The sequence below is a fragment of the Diabrotica virgifera genome, chromosome 4, assembly GCF_917563875.1.
Source record: "Diabrotica virgifera virgifera chromosome 4, PGI_DIABVI_V3a".
Lineage (NCBI taxonomy): Eukaryota > Metazoa > Arthropoda > Insecta > Coleoptera > Chrysomelidae > Diabrotica > Diabrotica virgifera.
The window spans coordinates 14,023,877-14,043,275 of NC_065446.1; the positions used below are offsets into that span (position 1 = coordinate 14,023,877).

At 35.0% G+C, this 19,399-nt stretch overlaps 1 protein-coding gene across 1 annotated transcript in view; it reads right to left on the bottom strand.

Moving 5' to 3' along the window:
- LOC114339742 (nose resistant to fluoxetine protein 6-like) overlaps positions 1 to 19,399 on the bottom strand; it is a 148,876-nt gene that overhangs the window by 42,866 nt on the left and 86,611 nt on the right. The window contains exons 7-8 of the mRNA XM_050649023.1: positions 16,081 to 16,249; positions 10,695 to 10,894 (exon numbers count right to left, since the gene is read on the bottom strand). Of these exons, the coding sequence (XP_050504980.1) occupies positions 10,695 to 10,894; positions 16,081 to 16,249 (369 nt within the window). The remainder of the gene's footprint in view (positions 1 to 10,694; positions 10,895 to 16,080; positions 16,250 to 19,399) is intronic.

Sequence of the window (19,399 nt, forward strand, 5' to 3'; positions counted from 1 at the left end):
GAATATCCTACCGTCGAGGCTAAACGCAAAATATTGCGTGGAGCTCTGCGACAGGAGAAGGAAAATAGGAGTTTTCGGCAAATTTCTTCCTCCTGTATTCCCTTTGACAAACATAAGGAGGAGATTGAGGACACACTGAAAGACCTTACCCAGAAAATCGGGATATTCAGGGGTACAATACTGGATCCTACCTTTGCTAGATTGTCGTCTAGAGTAGCTCATTTATCTGAACGAGTAAGTCGCTTAGAGTGTGATACCGATGAACAGGAATTATACCAGAAAACCGTCGCAGTCAAAATCTTGGATATTGAACGTGACCTCGATGCTCGGGGAAACCCAGCTGCTACCTCCACTCCAAATGCACCCATACACAATGCGTCACCCTTCCCATTTTCTAAATCTACCCAAGTTCATAAATGGGGTATTTCTTTTACTGGTACAGGTGATCGTGATACTGTTGTCGCTTTCTTAGAGAAAGTTGAATGTTTGCGAATCTCTAGATGTATTCCAGAGGATGACTTATTTGCAGCCTCCGCTGAGTTGTTTACCGGTCCTGCGTTCACTTGGTTTATGAATAATCGCTCTAACCTTTCTTGCTGGAAAGATCTGGTGCAAAAACTTAAAGCTGATTTCCTACCATATTCCTACCAAGATGATCTTTTGGATGACATTAAAAAGCGGAAACAACTCCAGAATGAACCCGTTACTATGTTTATCAACAACATCCTTGGGTTGTGTAGTCGTCTTGACATTCCTCTCACGGAATCCGAAAAGGTAAGAATCATCATGAAATCTTTGTTACCCTCATATCACTCTCAACTAGCTCTTGTAGAAATCCGTAGTATCGACGAACTTACGGAAAAATGTAAGCGGTTAGAAGAAACATTTTCTTGGTCTAATCAACCCTCAACTGTAGTTTCGTCTCGTCCTTTTCCGTCTTCTAGTCAGAATTCCTTTTCACAAAATCGATCATGGCAAAATAAAGTACCGAAACACAATGTATCTACCGTTACCTCCACGATCGTATGTTGGAATTGTTATACTCAGGGACATGCCTTCTCTGCATGCCCAAACCCCAGATTGCGTCCCTTTTGTTTTGGGTGTGGCCTTGAAAATACCACTAAACCCAACTGTAGGAATTGTCAGGGAAACGGTCGTTTAGAGGATTGTACCCTGAGCCCTCCTCTGACAGTCTCTCCATCAGGGAATTCCGTAACTTCCATAAACAATACAGGACTCAACACGTCAAGCCCTCCCGTACCTTCTACCAGTCGAAAAGGGAAAGGTATTTCGTCCAAAAAGACAACAACTTCAAACAACAACCGATCTCAAGATTAAGTTTTCTGAAGCAGACACCCTTTAATGTCGAATCAGATAATGATAGTGTTTCTTTCTCAGTATCTTCATTAAATCTCCCATCTCCTTGTCTCGAACAAGAACTTAACTCTGCGTTAATTCCGTTACCTTTACCTTCTTCCAGAAAAATTAAGGAAGGAGATACCTGTCTACCTATATCTCAATTTTCTGGCAACACCATAGTGATTGATAAAACAACCTTAGATTTAAATTCTCTATTAGTTAGGAAACATAACGATAATCGTCCGTATCTCCCTATCGAAGTATTAGGTCAATCTTGTTTAGCACTTCTGGACAGTGGTTCAAACATATCTTTACTAGGTTCTTTATCTCTTCGTTTAATAGACAACGACAAAGTCAAAGTTAACCCGATTTCTTCTCTTCAAGTATCGACTGCTGATGGCACTGTACAACCCATCACGGGCAAATTCGTAACAGAAGTCTCTGTAGCGAATATCCGCAGAAATGTTAATTTTTATGTTATCCCCTCAGTGCAAAATTCAGTTATCCTTGGAATGGACTTTCTTAATGTTTTTAATAGCACACTTAACTGCTCTGATTTTTCTATGTCTATATCTTCATTTAATATTTCGAGCTTGAATGCCGTACAAGATTTTTCTAGTTTATCAAATGAGGAACAAAATCAGTTACAAGAAACTATCTCAAACTTTAATTCTATCTCCTCTACGGATAAGTTAGGCCGTACTACCTTGCTTTCCCATTCTATTGAAGTGAATAATCCCACACCATTTAGGCAATACCAATATCCGATACCCCAAGCGTGGCAAAAAGATTTAGACCAAGAGATTGATGAAATGCTTAAACTTAATATCATCGAACCGTCTACCTCTTCCTATAGTAGTCCATTATGGCTCACGAAAAAAAAGAATGGATCATTTAGGGTCTGTTTTGATGGACGTAAGTTAAACAGCATCACAGTAAATCGGGATGCTTACCCGATCCCTCGAATTGATATTATCTTGAGCAAACTTCAAAACTCGAAGTTCATATCGTCTATAGATCTTTCAAAAGCTTTTTTACAAATACCTCTTAGTACTGAAAGTAGGAAATATACCGCTTTTGCCGTCAATGGTAAAGGATTGTTTCAATTTGTAACAATGCCTTTTGGGTTAGTATCTGCTCCCCAAACTATGTGTCGTCTCATGGATATAGTAATAGGTCCTCAGTTAGAGCCCTACGTGTTTTATTATCTTGATGATATCTTGGTAGTCACCCCGGATTTTTCTACTCATATCGAAATTTTGAATAACTTATTTGTCCGGTTAAAAGAGGCCAATTTAACGGTTAATCTTGATAAATGTCAATTTTGTCGACCAAGTTTGAAGTTTTTAGGCTATATGGTTGATAACCAGGGTCTTAGGACAGACCCTGAAAAGGTCGCCGCTATAAGAGATTTTCCCATCCCAAAAACTACCACCCAAGTTCGCAGAATTTTAGGTATGTGTGGATATTATCGTCGGTTTGTTCCGTCTTATTCTACCTTACTATCACCCCTTACTGATCTTCTGAAGGATAGGAAAAAAGGCCAAACGATTATTTGGACTCCTGAGGCCGATGAAGCGTTTAGGCGCGTTAAAGATGCACTAACGAGCGCCCCAGTCATGATCTCACCTAATTTTAACGAACATTTTTATCTGATGACCGATTGTTCTAACACCGCTTCTGGTGGCGTGCTATTTCAGGTGAAAGATGGCTCTGAACACCCAATAGCTTATACAAGTAAGAAACTGAATAAGGCGCAGAAAAACTATTCGACTACGGAGAAAGAACTCTTAGCTATTATTCAGGGTTTAGAAGCTTTTCGTTATTATTTAGAGGGTCGTAATTTCACGATAATTACGGACCATAGTTCTTTGGTATGGCTTCACAGCATGAAAAACCCTTCTCAGAGACTTTCCCGATGGATATGTAAACTGACTGCCTATTCGTATAAGATTGTCCATCGAAAGGCAGCCGGAGTAGTGGTTGCTGATGCTCTTTCCCGTGTTTTTGATATTAATGTTTTAGATCTATCTTCATTAACTCCTGATGCGTGGTATCAAAATATGGTCGATAAGGTTACTCAAGACCCACAAAGATATCCCGATTTTAAGGTGGAGAACAATGTGCTGTACAAACACATTTTAAGTCCTGTTGAGGTATTATCGAATATGACCGAATGGAAAATAGTTGTACCTACGCCAAACAGGGAAAATATTTTGCGTATGTGTCATGACGAAGTTACTGCTGGCCATTTTGGTTTCTATAAAACTTACCACCGTATTGCTGAGTTATATTATTGGCCTGGCATGCGCAAATCCATTAAAAGGTACATTTCTAAATGCATAGTTTGTGCTACTTGTAAACCAAGTAACTTACCACAAGCTGGTCTTATGGGTTCTTTTAGAAATATTAATTTCCCTTGGCAGATGATTTCTCTCGATTTAATTGGTCCGTACCCTCGTAGCTATACAGGAAATACTTATTGTCTCGTAGTAGTGGACTATTTCACCAAATTTCCTTTGGTTTGCCCTCTTCGGAAAGCCACAGTCCCAGCAATTATTAAGTATTTGGAAGAACAAGTATTTTTAGTATTTGGTGTTCCTCAAATTGTCTCCTGTGACAATGGGCCCCAATTTATCTCGAACGCTTTCAAGACTCTTATGTCCAAATATAGGGTGCAGAAGATTTTCTATAATGCTGCATATCACCCTCAAGCGAACCACTCAGAACGTGTAAATCGTAGTATTGTTACCGCTTTAAGGTCTTATACATTTGAGGACCATAGGTCGTGGGATCAATACATTCATTCTGTTGCCCAAGCCATAAGGACTTCCACTCACGAGGTCACTAAATGTTCTCCCGCGTATCTTAACTTTGGTCGAAATGTTCCTCTCTCAGGCGATTATTTTGGTTTAATTTCCGATAATGCAACTACTTTACCACAAGTTTCTGAGAATCTTCATCGACTAGAGGATCTCCAAAACCTGCCCCCTGTATTTGCCGATATTCGGAAGAGATTGAAATCTTCTTATTTACGTTCCCAGAAATATTATAATTTAAGGAAAAGACCGTTACGTTTTTATCCTGGAGACCGAGTCCTAAAACGAAATTTTGTGAAATCAAGTAAAAATGATGCCATAGCGGCGAAATTTTGTCAGAAGTATATTCCATGTACGGTTTTAAAAGTCATATCGCCTCTTGTCTATGAACTAAAAGACAATTCGTCCAATAAACGAATTGGTCGTTTTCATGTCAAAGATCTCCTACCTGATAAAACAGTCATGGATTCTGAGTCCTCGGCCTCAGAGGATGATTAGGTATTAACTTGCGTTCTGCATTAATTTTGGAACCTTTTATCGCAGTCTGCAACTTGCTAGTTTCCTAAAAAAGCTCTTATTTTTGCTATTTGGTAATTATTATTTTTACCTCTGCTCTTGATTTTACCTTTGATAGTTAAGTTGTTCACATATATTATGGACTCAGCGTTTGCACAGGGAATGTCATAACATTTGTCTGGTGTAATAAATGCATTATACAGGGTATTCCATTATTATCACTTCTCAAAATATTAGACTGTTATAGGTAAATTGCTTTTAAATATTGTCTTTTCACTTTTATTAGTAAATTTTGTTGTATATGGGTATATAGGTGTATCTAAGCATAATACGTGGGTTCGAATTCGTTGATCAAATTCCGGAATAGATCGTTAGCGGATTTCGTAATCCATGCTATATTTTGTGATGGATGTACTTTTACCTGGAGTCGCTATGTGGCGAATATGGTCGTTGACCATCTTCGGTTCTGTAGCATAGATTAAGTCTTCATCAAGTTATACAATGGATTTTTTTCTTGTACAAGGCGATAACCCAATACCTTTAATATTAATTTCGTTGATGGTTGTTATATCAATAATTTTGGAAAATACATTCATTAGCTGTTGTTTAGTGACTACTCTAATATTTGATTTTCGTTTTCTTACGCATTGGTCCATTATAGTAGTCCAGTTCGGACCTCTTCTGTCATTGATTTTAGGAACTGATCTATAAATATACGGTTTCAGATGAAATTGTTTGATTTTGGTTCTTAAATTTTAGTTTTACCTTTGAGAAATTGTAGTTAAGAACTTACTTGTGTTGATGCTTATACATGTGTTAGTATAAAAATACACTGATTATCAAACGTTTTGGTATATCGTACACTGAAATCAGCTGTAGCCTTAGGCTATAGATTTATCGGATACAGATATTAAGTTAGGTTATCTTTAGGTTACCTTTCAATGATTATTACCTGTGATTATATTAAGTCAATTCGGGAATGGATTATGAATTATACTGACGGAACCATATTTGGATGGATACGATAATGGCTATCCATTTGTGGAACTGTTTTGTTTGTCCATTTTTTGTTTTGCTGTGCATTCTTAACTACCTGGTTTATATCTGCATTGGATATATAATATATTTAACTTAGCGTATCGTACTTCACTTTGTCTTATCTTATCTTATCTTACCTAAGAGAGTTATGTTACATCTCTATTTCCTTACCTTAAGTTATCTTTGATACCATGTTTTGAATCGGTTGGAGAATATCCTGGTTACTCTCGGTTGAATATGTCAACAATAAATTTTGTGTTCATCTTTGGATTAACTTAGGTGCTAATATCCAAATCGATAGTGAGTCCGATAGTGAGTAAGGCCAAATTTAATGGTTCTTTATGTAGTTGGGTGGATACTTTGTTTTAGTCAGGAATATTTTTTTCTAGTACCTTTAGTTCACGTTGATCACAATTTGGGGTTACGTGTAATCTAAGCCTTTCATGTGAACGATTTAATAAGTTTAATTGATGTAAGTAATGGTACAACAAGAATAACTATTAGTAAACTTTAAGATACCTAGTATACGGTTCATTCGTAAATAAAGTCTGGATGCAGATCATCAGACTAGTCCTTGTCTACGTTAAGGAAGGAAAAGTTCCTTTCTCGCGATCTCCGTAAACCATACCGGTTCCGGAATCTTGGGAACTTACCTTGATGCACTCTTGTGTTGGATCCACACAAGTGTGTCATACTTTTGTGCCCGCACTCTTCCATGCTCGGAAGCATGAGAAGTGTTGCCTTTTATTTCCCTTGTGTAAATATGTGGTATAATGTGGATGTTTACCCACTTTGAGCCAAATTCAAAATTAATGTTTTAGGTTAGATTAGATTAGTTAGTTGATGTACTAATCCTATCTTTAACTTTGTGGGGTGGTTGTGACTGTAACTACAGCTACAACTGCTAGGAGCTACTACTCCTGACCCATATTAAAGTACTAACCCTGCCAAGAATAAACTTCGTTTTGGTTTTTGCCAGAATAATTTTCTGAAGGAAAATTATATCGAGTGGAGGGGGAATGTAGCGTTCCGCTACGTTTACGAGTAGCCACTCCCGACAACCGTAATAATTAACATCGAATAACAAAAAGTTACCTTACGATCGAGGTAGGAAAATGAAAACAGAATTAGTGCTAGCTAACCAACGACTTAAGAAGGTCAAATACAGACAAATATGTGTTGGAGAAAAAACGGCAGATGTCATACATAAAAGAATAGGAGATATTCAATAAATCTATTTTGGAATTGCAATTACAAAGCAAGCTAAATATATCTGTAAAGATATAATATACCTAAAATGAACGTCTGGTAAGTGATTTTATTTTAAAATTTCTTTTGGAAATTTAGGAAACACATATATCAAAATGAATGATTTTATACCTTAAAAAGTCAAATCTAGCAAAGCTACTTTTAGAAATATATTACTTAAGTAATAATGTAATTTCATTTTGGATAAATGACCTTCCCATTTATGTGGAAGAATATGTTCGGTTATCTTTTGAAACCGGTCTGTCTCACCTTGTATCCAGGAAAAAATTTCTAGATACCTAATGAGAACCTCTCTTTTTAGCCGTACCTAGAGAATTATAAAATAGAACCAAGCTTTTAATATCCCACAAAGACAACTTATATGGAAAATGCACTAAGAATAACATTCCTATTAATTATCTGGAACGTAATCTTCCCTAAGATGTGTATACTCATAGAGCCGCTTACCGTCTGATAAACCGGCACGTCCATAAGCCAACACTTGGAATTAGAGCTGAAGGAATTTCATCTAGATTGGAACAAAGATAAGTGTACTTAATTAATGTTCTCATTTATAGACCGAATTGTGTTCCGCAATATATTATATATTTACTCTACATTTGTTGTTAAGCATTAGATTATTTTTTAACTTCCCTTATCATATCTTTTACTATCGGTTGTGTCTACACAACAAATAATATTTTGTCAATTTTTCATCTAAATCTCAATGCATGTAAGGGAACATAAGTACTTATAGACCTAGAGCATTGGTCTCTATAGGGTTCATTACATAATAACTTAGGTATTGTGGTAGATAATATACAAGTATATTAATACGGTATTATGAAGAATATCATCTGGTTCTGTTGACTAGCACTCACTATTGTTTTTCTGTCTCTTTATTGTTTGTATCTGAAAGAAACGTAAACTCATAGAAATCATTTAATAGTCGGAAACTTTTACGTTATCTGCTTATATCTTGGCAACCAAAATTTTAACATTACTCATATTCATTATTTATATTATTAATTAAATTTTACTATTATATATTCATCTTGCAAGCCAATGTTTTACATTATTATACATTATTTATATTTTTAGCTAGAAATTTTACATTATATATATATACATTAGTTACCAAAATCTTACTTTACATATATCTAGGTATTTTTTTTACACAATAAAAATAAGGTATACCTATTGGGTTTGTATCATTTCACCTGCACCTGATATCTCTCAACTATATGTGTTCATATAATATTTTATTTCAGGATTAAGTTATTTGGATTGTTTATATCTTTCTCCTTATTTCTCTCTCTCTCTTTCTCTCTCTCTCTCTTTCCCCCTCTCTCTCTCTCTCTCTCTCTATATATCTCTCTCTCTCTATATATATATATATCTCTCTCTATATCTCTCTCTCTATATATCTCTCTCTCTATATATCTCTCTCTCTATCTCTCTCTCTCTCTCTCTTTTCTAGTCTCCCACACTGTTCTATCAACGAAGTAAAGGCTCTAAAAGGCATTTACTTCTGGCGCCCATCTTTGGTTTATTGATCATAGGTCAGTTCTTTTCTTTTAAGTATTTCATTACTTTTTAATTTTTCTGGTTTCTTCCTTTATCACTATCTCTTTCTCCCCTAAACAACAGCACGAAAATAAGCCGATCTCCACTTCCTGAGCTTTTACGTCTCATCCTCATCCTCATAATTAATTTGTTATCTTCATTCTAATTTTAACTTGTTAAGCCGTTTCTCACTACCCCTTTCTTTCATCAATCAAATTTTAGTACAAAAAAAAAATATAACCCTACTATAAGGGTTACAAAAGGTTTTATGTTTTATGATAAAACTCACTCTGTACTTTATAAGAAAAAAAAAGAATGTGTGTGTACTTTGTACGCACGTAAGAAGTTATACTTCTGTTATATGATTTAAACGAAATTAATATACTTTTTATTTATATTTTGTTTAAATATTAAATTAATTTATACTTACTACTTCTCAAACATTTTTATTAGAACAGTGCCAAAAATTAAAATAATAAAAGAATAAAACACACACAAACACATTAAACAAGCCACAAATGATGTCTGAACATTATATGTCGAAATTTTTTTTAACTAAATACGTATTTTCTGAAAATACAATTATATAATAAATATACTTACAATCATAAAATGTATTAAAAAAAACAAAAAAGAAAGTTTCTATTGGGACTCGAACCAGCGCTGATAAGAGCGGTTGGTATTGGAATTCATTCGCCTTCTCCGCTTAGCCACGGACACTATGTGTCATTATTTACGAAGATCGACTAACTAAACGGATTAAACTTGTGATATTTTGATATTTTGAGAATTGATCAAATTATTTTAATTTTGAATTGAAATGATTTAGAATTAAAAAAATACAACAAAACATAGAGTAAAAAACAATATATTAGGTGAATATTGATAGAAATTTTGATGGTAATCAAATTATATAAATAAAAGTATTATATACATACTATGTATTTTGTCAGATCAGATAGGTAGGTTTATACTCATGATACATTAACAATTATTACGTACCTGTTGCTTTTAAAAACTATTTAAAAGTCACTACAATATTATAAACTTTTTTGTTTCTGTCCTCACAACAATAAAACTAATGGTAGGGGAGCAAAGTATGCTAAATGTGCAGTCACTCGAGCGCTTTGGGGACCTATTGGGTTGTGAAGAGTAGGTCCTAAAACCAAAAAAAGTTAAGTAAAGTTTTCCATTTTAGTGGGCGCTTGCCATTTTTTAATTTAATTTTCCATTTCCAACAATCGTTTTTTCCGATTATAACGCCATCTATCCATAATTCGAAAAAATGTTTCGAATAAAAGTTACTTATTTTTACGTAAGGAATCCAAATCTGCAATAAAAAATGAGGGCTCCTATTTAAGATTTTAAAGTAACCCCCACCCCACATCCGTGGGGGTCGTGTTTGATACCATTCGATAGATTTTTCAAAAATATTGAATAAGTGTATTTTACAGTTTTTCGATCTGATGTTCATTTCGCGATATATCGCGGGATTCGTATTTAAAATATTAAATTTACCCCCCACCCCTCTCCGTGGGAACTCGTGTTTGGTATCATTCGATAGATTTTTAAAAAATATTGGGAAAATATTTTTTAGTTTTTCGATCTGTCATTCATTTCGCGAAATATTCGCTTTTTTCTTGTGAAAGTTTGGGATTCACCCATTTCCTTACGCCAGGCTCAAATCGTCAGATTTTTGAAATATACACTCTTTTGCATGTACTTAACTTACCTTATCTTAATCTGACAATTTCGAGTTTTTTTAAGGATAGATTTTTTTTTTCGGGCCCCCCTTAACGAACTCCCCTGTGTTAAGAGCCAATATATGGTAGAGGTACATCTGCAGGGTACCAGGTTTCTCCCATATGCTAATCTGACGCGCTCGAGTAACTGCAAAAATCCCCGCTTGGGCTCCCCTACCATAATATATTATACATTTGTTTACCTTTACCTTTACCTCCAAACCACAGCTGCCATATCGGATAATTTTTGACATGTCATTTGAACATCCAATCAGAACAAAGTTATAATGCGCATGCGCCGGGCTGATAGGTTTTAACATATAAAAAAATCACCCTCTATCGCCGGTAAAGAAGTATAACTTCAAAAATATTGTTAATTTTATATTCAAATAATTTAAAAACTTACTTCCTTTGGTAGACGTTGTTGATTTCAGTCATGATATGACCATCGTATCCTCTTTTGAACGCCAAAGCTATTGCCGCCAATATTCCAAGGACTAAGAACATTATGGCCACCTTTGTGTGTTTTTTAAGCATGTAAAATATCAGTGGTGATAGTAGATAAAGCTGTGTGTCTACGGATAGATACCAAGTATGTCCTATACACTAAAACATATTAATCCTTTATTGCCCTATTGAGACCGTAACCAATTAGTTTTGCTCATCCCAGTAATACCAGATGTTTTTGACACGTAATACCAATGGAATCAATAGTGACACCAGAGTTTTCTATCAAACAGTGTAATAAATTATTTGTAAAAAATACTTAAGAGCCTAACTACATCACCAAGTTCAACATAGAATCCCTACAAGACGAAAGTACTAAGGATCTCTACCAAAAAAGACTTGAGGAAAAGATCAATCTTAGCCCTATTGAAATCACAGACAATATAAACGAAGCATAATCAAGTATATTCAAATGGGAAATAAGCCACAATTTTACCTAAAAATGATTTTATTAACGTTTCGACGCCCAAGTCGGGTTAAAATTGTGGCTTATTTCCCATTTGAATATACTTGATTATAAAAATGCCACAAGAAAGTAGCTTCAGAACAACATAAACGAAGCATGGGAAAAAATAAAAAATCATATAACTAGTAGTGCAAAAGAAGCCATTGGAGAAAGAACAATAAACGGCGGCAGAAACCAAAAACAATGGTTCACACAGGAAGTCAAATATTTAGCAAAAGAGAAGAAAGATGCATACGTAAGATATATTAAAAATAGGACCCCAGAAGAGTATCAAAGATATAAATCAGAAAGAAATATAACAACTAACAGAATCAAAGATCTAAAAAAAATATATTGGGAAAAATTCTCAAATGACATGGAACATGATTTACAAGGAGGTCAAAGGAAGGTATGGAACATGTTGAGGAACAGGAAGAAGTCGGTTACCGAAGAATTACAAATAACCGCAATAAAACCAGAAGAATGGGTAACTCATTTCGAGAATCTATACAAAGACGATAACGACGATAATAATGAAGTACAAAGAAATGACCTACAAAACATTCACCAAGAAGAAACAGAGAATGACAACATCACCCAAGAAGAAGTAAACGAAGCAATCAAAAGATAAAAAAATAGAAAATCACCAGGTCCGGATAATATACCAAATGAATTAATTAAATACGGAGGTACAAAAATAATAGAAGAGATAACAACATTATTCCAAAAAATTGTAAACAACATGACAGTACCAGAGGAATGGAGAGAGAGTATAACAATACCCATCTACAAGAAAGGCGTAAAGACAGATCCTACGAACTACCGAGGAATTACACTACTCAATTCTACATCAAAACTATTGACAAAAATTCTATCCCAAAAAATATATAAGAAAGCCGGTGTATCGGAAGAACAACAGGGTTTTCGCCCAAACAGATCTACAATAGATGCTATTTTCATAATGCGACAATTAGTTGAGAAATCAATAGAACTCGACAAGCCCATGTTCACATGCTTTGTAGATCTGAAACAAGCATTCGACAGAGTACGATTAAAGGACGTGCTCAGTATCCTTGAAAAGAAAAACATAGGTCAGAGGTATAGAAACATAATCAAAGAGCTCAATAGATCCAACAAACACACGAATTAAAACCACACACGGGCTCACGGAAGAAATCAAAATCAATGCAGGCATTAGACAAGGGGACAGCCTCAGTCCTATTTAATTTAATAATGGATGAAGTTATAGGTAGTGTTAACATAATGAATCAGGGATACAAAATGGGTAACCGAACCATGAGAATACTTTGCTACGCAGATGATGCAATCTTAATAGCCGAAAACGAAGATGACTTACAACGCCTACTACAAAAATTCAAAATAACCGCCGAAAAGTATAACCTGACACTATCCAAAGAGAAAACCCAATCGATGGTAATATCCAGGAACCCAATTAGATGTAAGTTAGTAGTGGACGACCATATAATCGAACTGGTAATGAATTGCAGATACTTAGGTGTGAAAATATCTAGCGACAGGCATCTGTGGCAAGAATCAAAACAGCAGGCAATGAAAGCAGCGAGAATATCTGGTTTCTTGAGGGATATAATCTGGCGGAATAAATATATGAGCACCGAAAGCAAAGTCCGCATTTATAAGACATGTGTTAGACCCGTACTGACATACGCAGCTGAGACAAGGGCCGGGACAACAAAGACAAAACAGATAATGAGAACAACAGAGATGAAAACCCTAAGATCCATAAGAGGTATCACACTCAGAGATAGAGTACGAAACGACGACACATTGAGAGAGCTAAGCGTTCAGGACGTAGTGAGATGGACAAGAGCGCGACGACGCATGTGGAGGGACCACGTAGATCGGATGGACCCTGAACGTATGGCGCATTGGGCGAAAACACAGAAGCCCAACACCAAGCGACCCATAGGAAGACCCAAAAAACGATGGTACGAGAGTTGGAGCTCCGGATCGCAGCAAAGACTGTAACAGAAGAAACAGGACATAGTCCTATTACAAGAAGAAGAAGAAGAAGAAGACTTAAGAGCCTACAGTAGCGGGTCATAAATATAACTTCGGGAGATAGTATCATACCTTTTTTCGAAAATTCGGCGAAACTTTGGCAATAGTGGCAATATTTGACATTGTCTAAAATCAATATTTTGACATGATACTCATAGGCGCACTAAATGGAAGTAATAGAAAACAATTTTATTATTAGTAAATATATATTTATAAAAATAAACGAAAGTGGGTAAAAATTTTATGTTTTGCACGAAATAATAATAAAACAATAATAAATATTCATTTCATTGTGAAGCAAAACAAGAGCCGTGTTATTTTATTTAGTCCATAGAGCGCCAAAAGCATTCCAACTAGTTTCAACTGTTTTTTTTAATAGAATTTTAAATGAACTTTTCCCACTTTTTTTAAACTATTGGCTTGTAAAAAATCTTTTGATTGGTTCTTGTTTAGTTTTCACCACAATTCTTCATTTGTGATGGTGTTAAGCCAATTTGTATCCTCATACATTTTCATAGGCATCTATTTACAAAGAAAAGCATTTTTCTTGCATCATTGTCCATGTCTCACTCCCATGTAGTATGTAGTACTGATTTGACGTTAGTATTAATATTCTCATTTTATTGTTTTGGCTAGCCTGTGATGATCTCCATATATGGTTGAGGGGATTCCAAAGGCCTGTTGTGCTTTTCCTATTTTGTATTTAATTTCTACCTCGACTCCATCTTTTGCACTAATTATACTGCCTAGGTAGCAGAATATGCCCTCCTATAAGCCATCCTGCAAGGAAAAGCATTTGGAAAACCAAGTCCAGGATGAAGAAGAATATCCTGGTTAAAGAACGCCATAACCTGGTTCAACACAACATCTGTGCAGCTTTTCCGCGTTGCTGCAGATAAAGTGAATATTGCCATGATGATCGCCAACTTTCGTCACGGATATGTACATCAAGAAGAAGAAAAAGAAGAAGGTAGCAGAATCTGCTAACTTAACAATTTTCTGTGATATCAAGCAGATTCATCTGCATGTTCCATATCTGCCAGTTTCTTATTCTAAAGGTAATTCCAAAGGATTCCATTATTTCTTTTTATTGTTTTTTCCAATATGTGACTAAGGCATATTCACCGAGAATTGTACCTCTAGCCCGAGCAGGGAACGCAAAATTTTACGAAAACCTCCAAAAAATAAAGGAAGGATGAAAATTTGGCAATAAGTAGTTGAAAATGTCTATTATTATATAAGAAAAAGTTTACAATTCTACATCCCCTCCATTTTACAAAAATTGGAAAATACGGGGTGAAAAATTTTTTCTCGGGGTGACAATTTCAATTACCTATTCCCAAATTTTCATCTTTCCTTTATTTTTTTTGGGGTCAGATTGTTCTTTGATCGGGCTATTCGTTTTAAACTCTTGTGAAAAACACAAGGATATTTAACGTACTTATATTAATTTATTTAAAAAACCTATTTTAAATCACGGTTCTTAGACATTACTACGGTTACCTAAATCGACTAACCAATGAACATTAAAGGTGAGATTACCTCACGAGAGTTTACTGTCATTTGAATCGTAATATGATTTTTTTCGAATCCTGAGAAAACCAAGTATTTTAGAAAAAATTAAACGCAGGATGCAAGATTACATTATTACCGAGGGCGGAAAGCACCTTAGAATAAACAATCAGATTCTATTGAATGAAATATTTGAAATTAAATATTACACTTCTCTTTTATTTTCAGCTCTGTAACTTATTAAAATAAACATTATAAAAGTTTTTAGGGACTTTCAGCCCTCGGTAATAATGTAGTCTTTCATTCTGAGTTTAAATTTTTCAAAAATATTTATTAGTTTTCTCAGGATTCGAAAAAAAATGAATACAATTAAAACACATTGAGAATTTTGACATGCGTCAAAGTTTTGCATTAACTCAATGTAAAATTCTGAACTGTTGAATTTCAGCTTCCCTAATAATTATATGAAAAGACATTAGAAACTATTTGAAGAGGATTGAAATCTGTATTGGAAATAACTGTTAAATTGGTCTACGTAATTAAACATATTCCAAAATTTTGTAAAAATGTAATACATTTTAGTTTTCAGCCCAAACTTAGGCCACACACAAAGCAATAATGTTCACATTTTTGAACTGTCAATATTTTTATTTTATCATCTATTGTTTAAAAACAATCCAGTTGGTAAGATACCCTCAGTTGCGGAGAAAGGATTAATAATAAAGATTTTTTTATTCAGTCAATGGTGTGAGCACTGCCAGTTAAATAGTAACGTGTGGTCTTACTTTTACACGCATACCTATTGTGGCAAATGTATCATATTTTTCAAAATTTTGGAATTCATTTAAATCGTAGAACAATTTTAACTTTTGATCTTAATACAGATTTTAATTCTCTACAAGTATTCTCTCATAACTTTTGATGTAGAATAATTAGGGAAGCAGGAATTCAACAATTCAGAATTTTACATTGAGTTTCCTATGGCCCTTTTTGGGATTCACCACCCGGTATAAGATAAAATGTGTACTATTTGTCTTATTAGTTCATAATAACACAAATAATACACATGTATACACAATAACACACATTCAATGATCGAAAATAATTTAAAAATATGGGAATGTAAACTCTTGTGACGTAAAGTCAAAAATATAAGTCTCCCCACCACCGTCGGACAAGTCAACCGTAATAAAGTCTAATAACCGTGATTTTAAATTATTATTTTATGAAATGAAAAATGACAATGACAGGAATCCACAGGTACGAAATCAACTAAATAGTTACATACCATATTACCCAAATTCAGTTCATTATGAATATAGAGTATAGTAGACCACCAGTACTCTTGACATCCTTCTTGGCTTACACTATTTATAAGCGGCCATTTTGGACCCGAACCCGTATATTTTAAAAGAGTGGCTGATACTATAATCACTCCAATCAGCGCTGGAGTTAGTCTGGAATACAAAAAAGTACACAAATAATATAGTTTTACAAAAACTACTGCGAGAAAATTAGCGCAATATTACGCTGAGATATTTTAAAAACTTTTACTAAAACTAAAACTAAAGATATTTTTTGAGATAATAGCCCATCGGATTTCAATACGAAGCTCAAACAGGATTATAATCCGTATGCCTTTTTGAGTACTGAAAATTTTATCATATTAGGTCAGGGGTCACCAATTAGCGGATTAGTTTTGTGCGGCCCGCCATTACATTCAGAATACAGTGGAACCTCGATTATCCGTCTCTCCATTAACCGTCACCTCTGTTAACCGTCAGGGTCGTACATAAGTTGTATTGAGTACATAAGAAAAAAATTGAGTCATCAATTCATTTTTTAGCATTGCGACAAGCCAAACGTAATTCACTGAAATGTACAATGCGGTAACAAATGAATTTATGGCTGAATCAACTGTTTTGTTTTCGTTGCCTAAAGATGACATAAACGAATGGCTAATTTGTGATGAGGACTCAAACGGCTATTGATTGCTGACAGATGATGAAATCGTTGAAATGGCAGAACAGAGGCTGACGAAACAGATTCAGAAGCTGACACAAACTTGGAATTTGACGGTGGCAATATTGATGATGCTCTTGCAACTGACAAAGATTTGCCTATAAAAGAAGCTAGAGAAGCTGCATCGCACATGCAGAGTGGTATTCTCGACAAAAAGAATCCAATAAAGTAAATTGCATGATCTTACGCCGATTAAGAAATTCAGCCCTTGCGAAATGTGAAGCATCAGTAAAACAAACAAAGATTTTAGATATTTTAAACTAAATTCGACAATATTGACACGGACACAAATTCCTCTTATATTATCAAACAAAACATACAAATTTGAGAGTTGTATGTATTATTAATTTTTAACTTTTTTTAATGTTCTGTTAACCGTCTTTTCGATTATCCGTAATACCCTTTGTCCGGTACCCTGACGGATAATCGAGGTTCTACTGTATAGTGTTTTGCAATTTTGAAAATCTTTGGCCATGAAATTGTGTACTATATTAGTCTCAACTTATGGATGCGAAGCCGTTTTTTCAAGAATGAACTTTATTAAGAATCAGTACAGCCCTCAGCTAACAGATGAATATCTCAACTCCCTAATGAAAATCAGTTGCACTAAACTCATTTCAAACTTCATACAGGTTATACATTTTTTTTACATAGGAAACAATTTTTTTTAAACAAATTAAAAATTATGTTTTTGCCCCGAAAAATGTATTTCTAGGTTTTTTTTGGGTAATTTTGAACAAAAGAATGGCTTTTGTCATTTTTCCCAAAAGTTGATAAGAGTTATAAGCGAGTTAACTAAAAAATGCGAAAATACACATACGCATTTTCGAGGCTTGAAAACTCATGTGTAAATTAATTATTAGTGTACAAGTGCCTAAATTGAAACTTATACCTAGGTTTGTCCTAGTTCGGTCAGAGAGAGCATCATATGTGCCTCCTGATGAGAGACTAATAAGTTTAGAAACCGGTAGAGGTGCTTGCTGCACTCTCTGACTGAACTGGAACAATGATGCGGCTGTAGTTTCGTGTTTCAACGAAATTGAAAATGGATATTCATTTTTGATTTATGTTTACTCCCATTGGAGTACGAGAGGAACCATTCTCGTTGGAATTTTACCGCGCTGAGCAGATGGGACGTGAATTATAAATTGTAAAATTCCCTCATCTTCCTTAGTCTCAGCATCCGTTATGGCTTGCAAATTGTAGAAGCCTCGGAGGTGTTACCAGAGAAGGTTCCCATTGTTTTCAGTCTGGTAGGACGACATTTTTTTATGTTTTTTTATGTGCTATTAGATTGAAAACATAGTTTTTTGATAGCAGTTGCCGCTAGGACATCCCTGCCATTTCGTTCATTGCAATCCGTGACTGCCGCTAGGGCATCCCTGCCATTTCGTTCATTGCAATCCGTGACTGCACGCCGGGGTTTGTCCTAGTTGGGTCAGAGAGAGCAGCATATGTGCCTCCTGATGAGAGACTAATAAGTTTCGAAACCGGTAGAGGTGCTTGCTGCACTCTCTGATTGAACTGTAATAATGATGCGGCTGTAGTTTCGTGTTGCAACGAAATTGAAAATGGATATTCATTTTTGATTTATGTTTACTCCCATTGGAGTAAGAGAGGAACCGTTCTCGTTGGAACTTTACCGCCCTGAGCAGATGGGACGTGAATTATAAATTGTAAAATTCCCTCATCTTCCTTAGTCTCAGCCTCCGTTATGGCTTGCAAATTGTAGAAGCCTCGGAGGTGTTACCAGAGAAGGTTCCCATTGTTTTAAGTCGTGTAGGACGTAAAATGACATTTTTTTATGTTGTTTTATGTGCTATTAGATTGAAAATTTAGTTTTTTGATAGCAGTTGCCGCTAGGGCATCTCTGCCATTTCGTTCGTTGCAATCCGTGACTGCACGCCGGGGTTTGTCCTAGTTGGGTGAGAGAGCAGCATATGTGCCTCCTGATGAGAGACTTATAAGTTTAGAAACCGGTAGAGGTGCTTGCTGCACACTCTGATTGGACTATAATAATGATGCGGCTGTAGTTTTGTGTTGCAACGAAATTGAAAATGGTTATTCATTTTTGAAACTTATACGCTCAATTTCAAGATTCTAACCAGTAATAGGGGTTTATTTCAATAAAGATCGTTGGTTTTTAATGGTTAATCGTCGCACTTTATTGTGTGTATACATATTATACGTACTTTTGCGAGAAATTCCCAAGAAGTACTTGACATTTATTAAACTTTTATAACATATGATTAACATAGTTTTTTTTAAATAATTTATCAACTCACCATATAGTGCGATATGCACCATATAGTGCGACGCACCGACGGCGACGCGGCGGTTTACGGCGAAAGTGGACGCCCATAATTAACAATTAAAAACAACGATCTAAATTGAAATAAGCGCCGGTTACTTATCAGTTTATCAGAATATTGAAATTAAATGTTTAAGTTTAAACTTCAATTTGCACACTTTAGAACCTCAAAATTAATAATTTACACATGCATTTTCAAGTTACGAAAATGCTTATTTCTGAATTTTTCAGATTTTAATTCGCTTAAAACTCTTTAAAACCTAACATTCGTTTA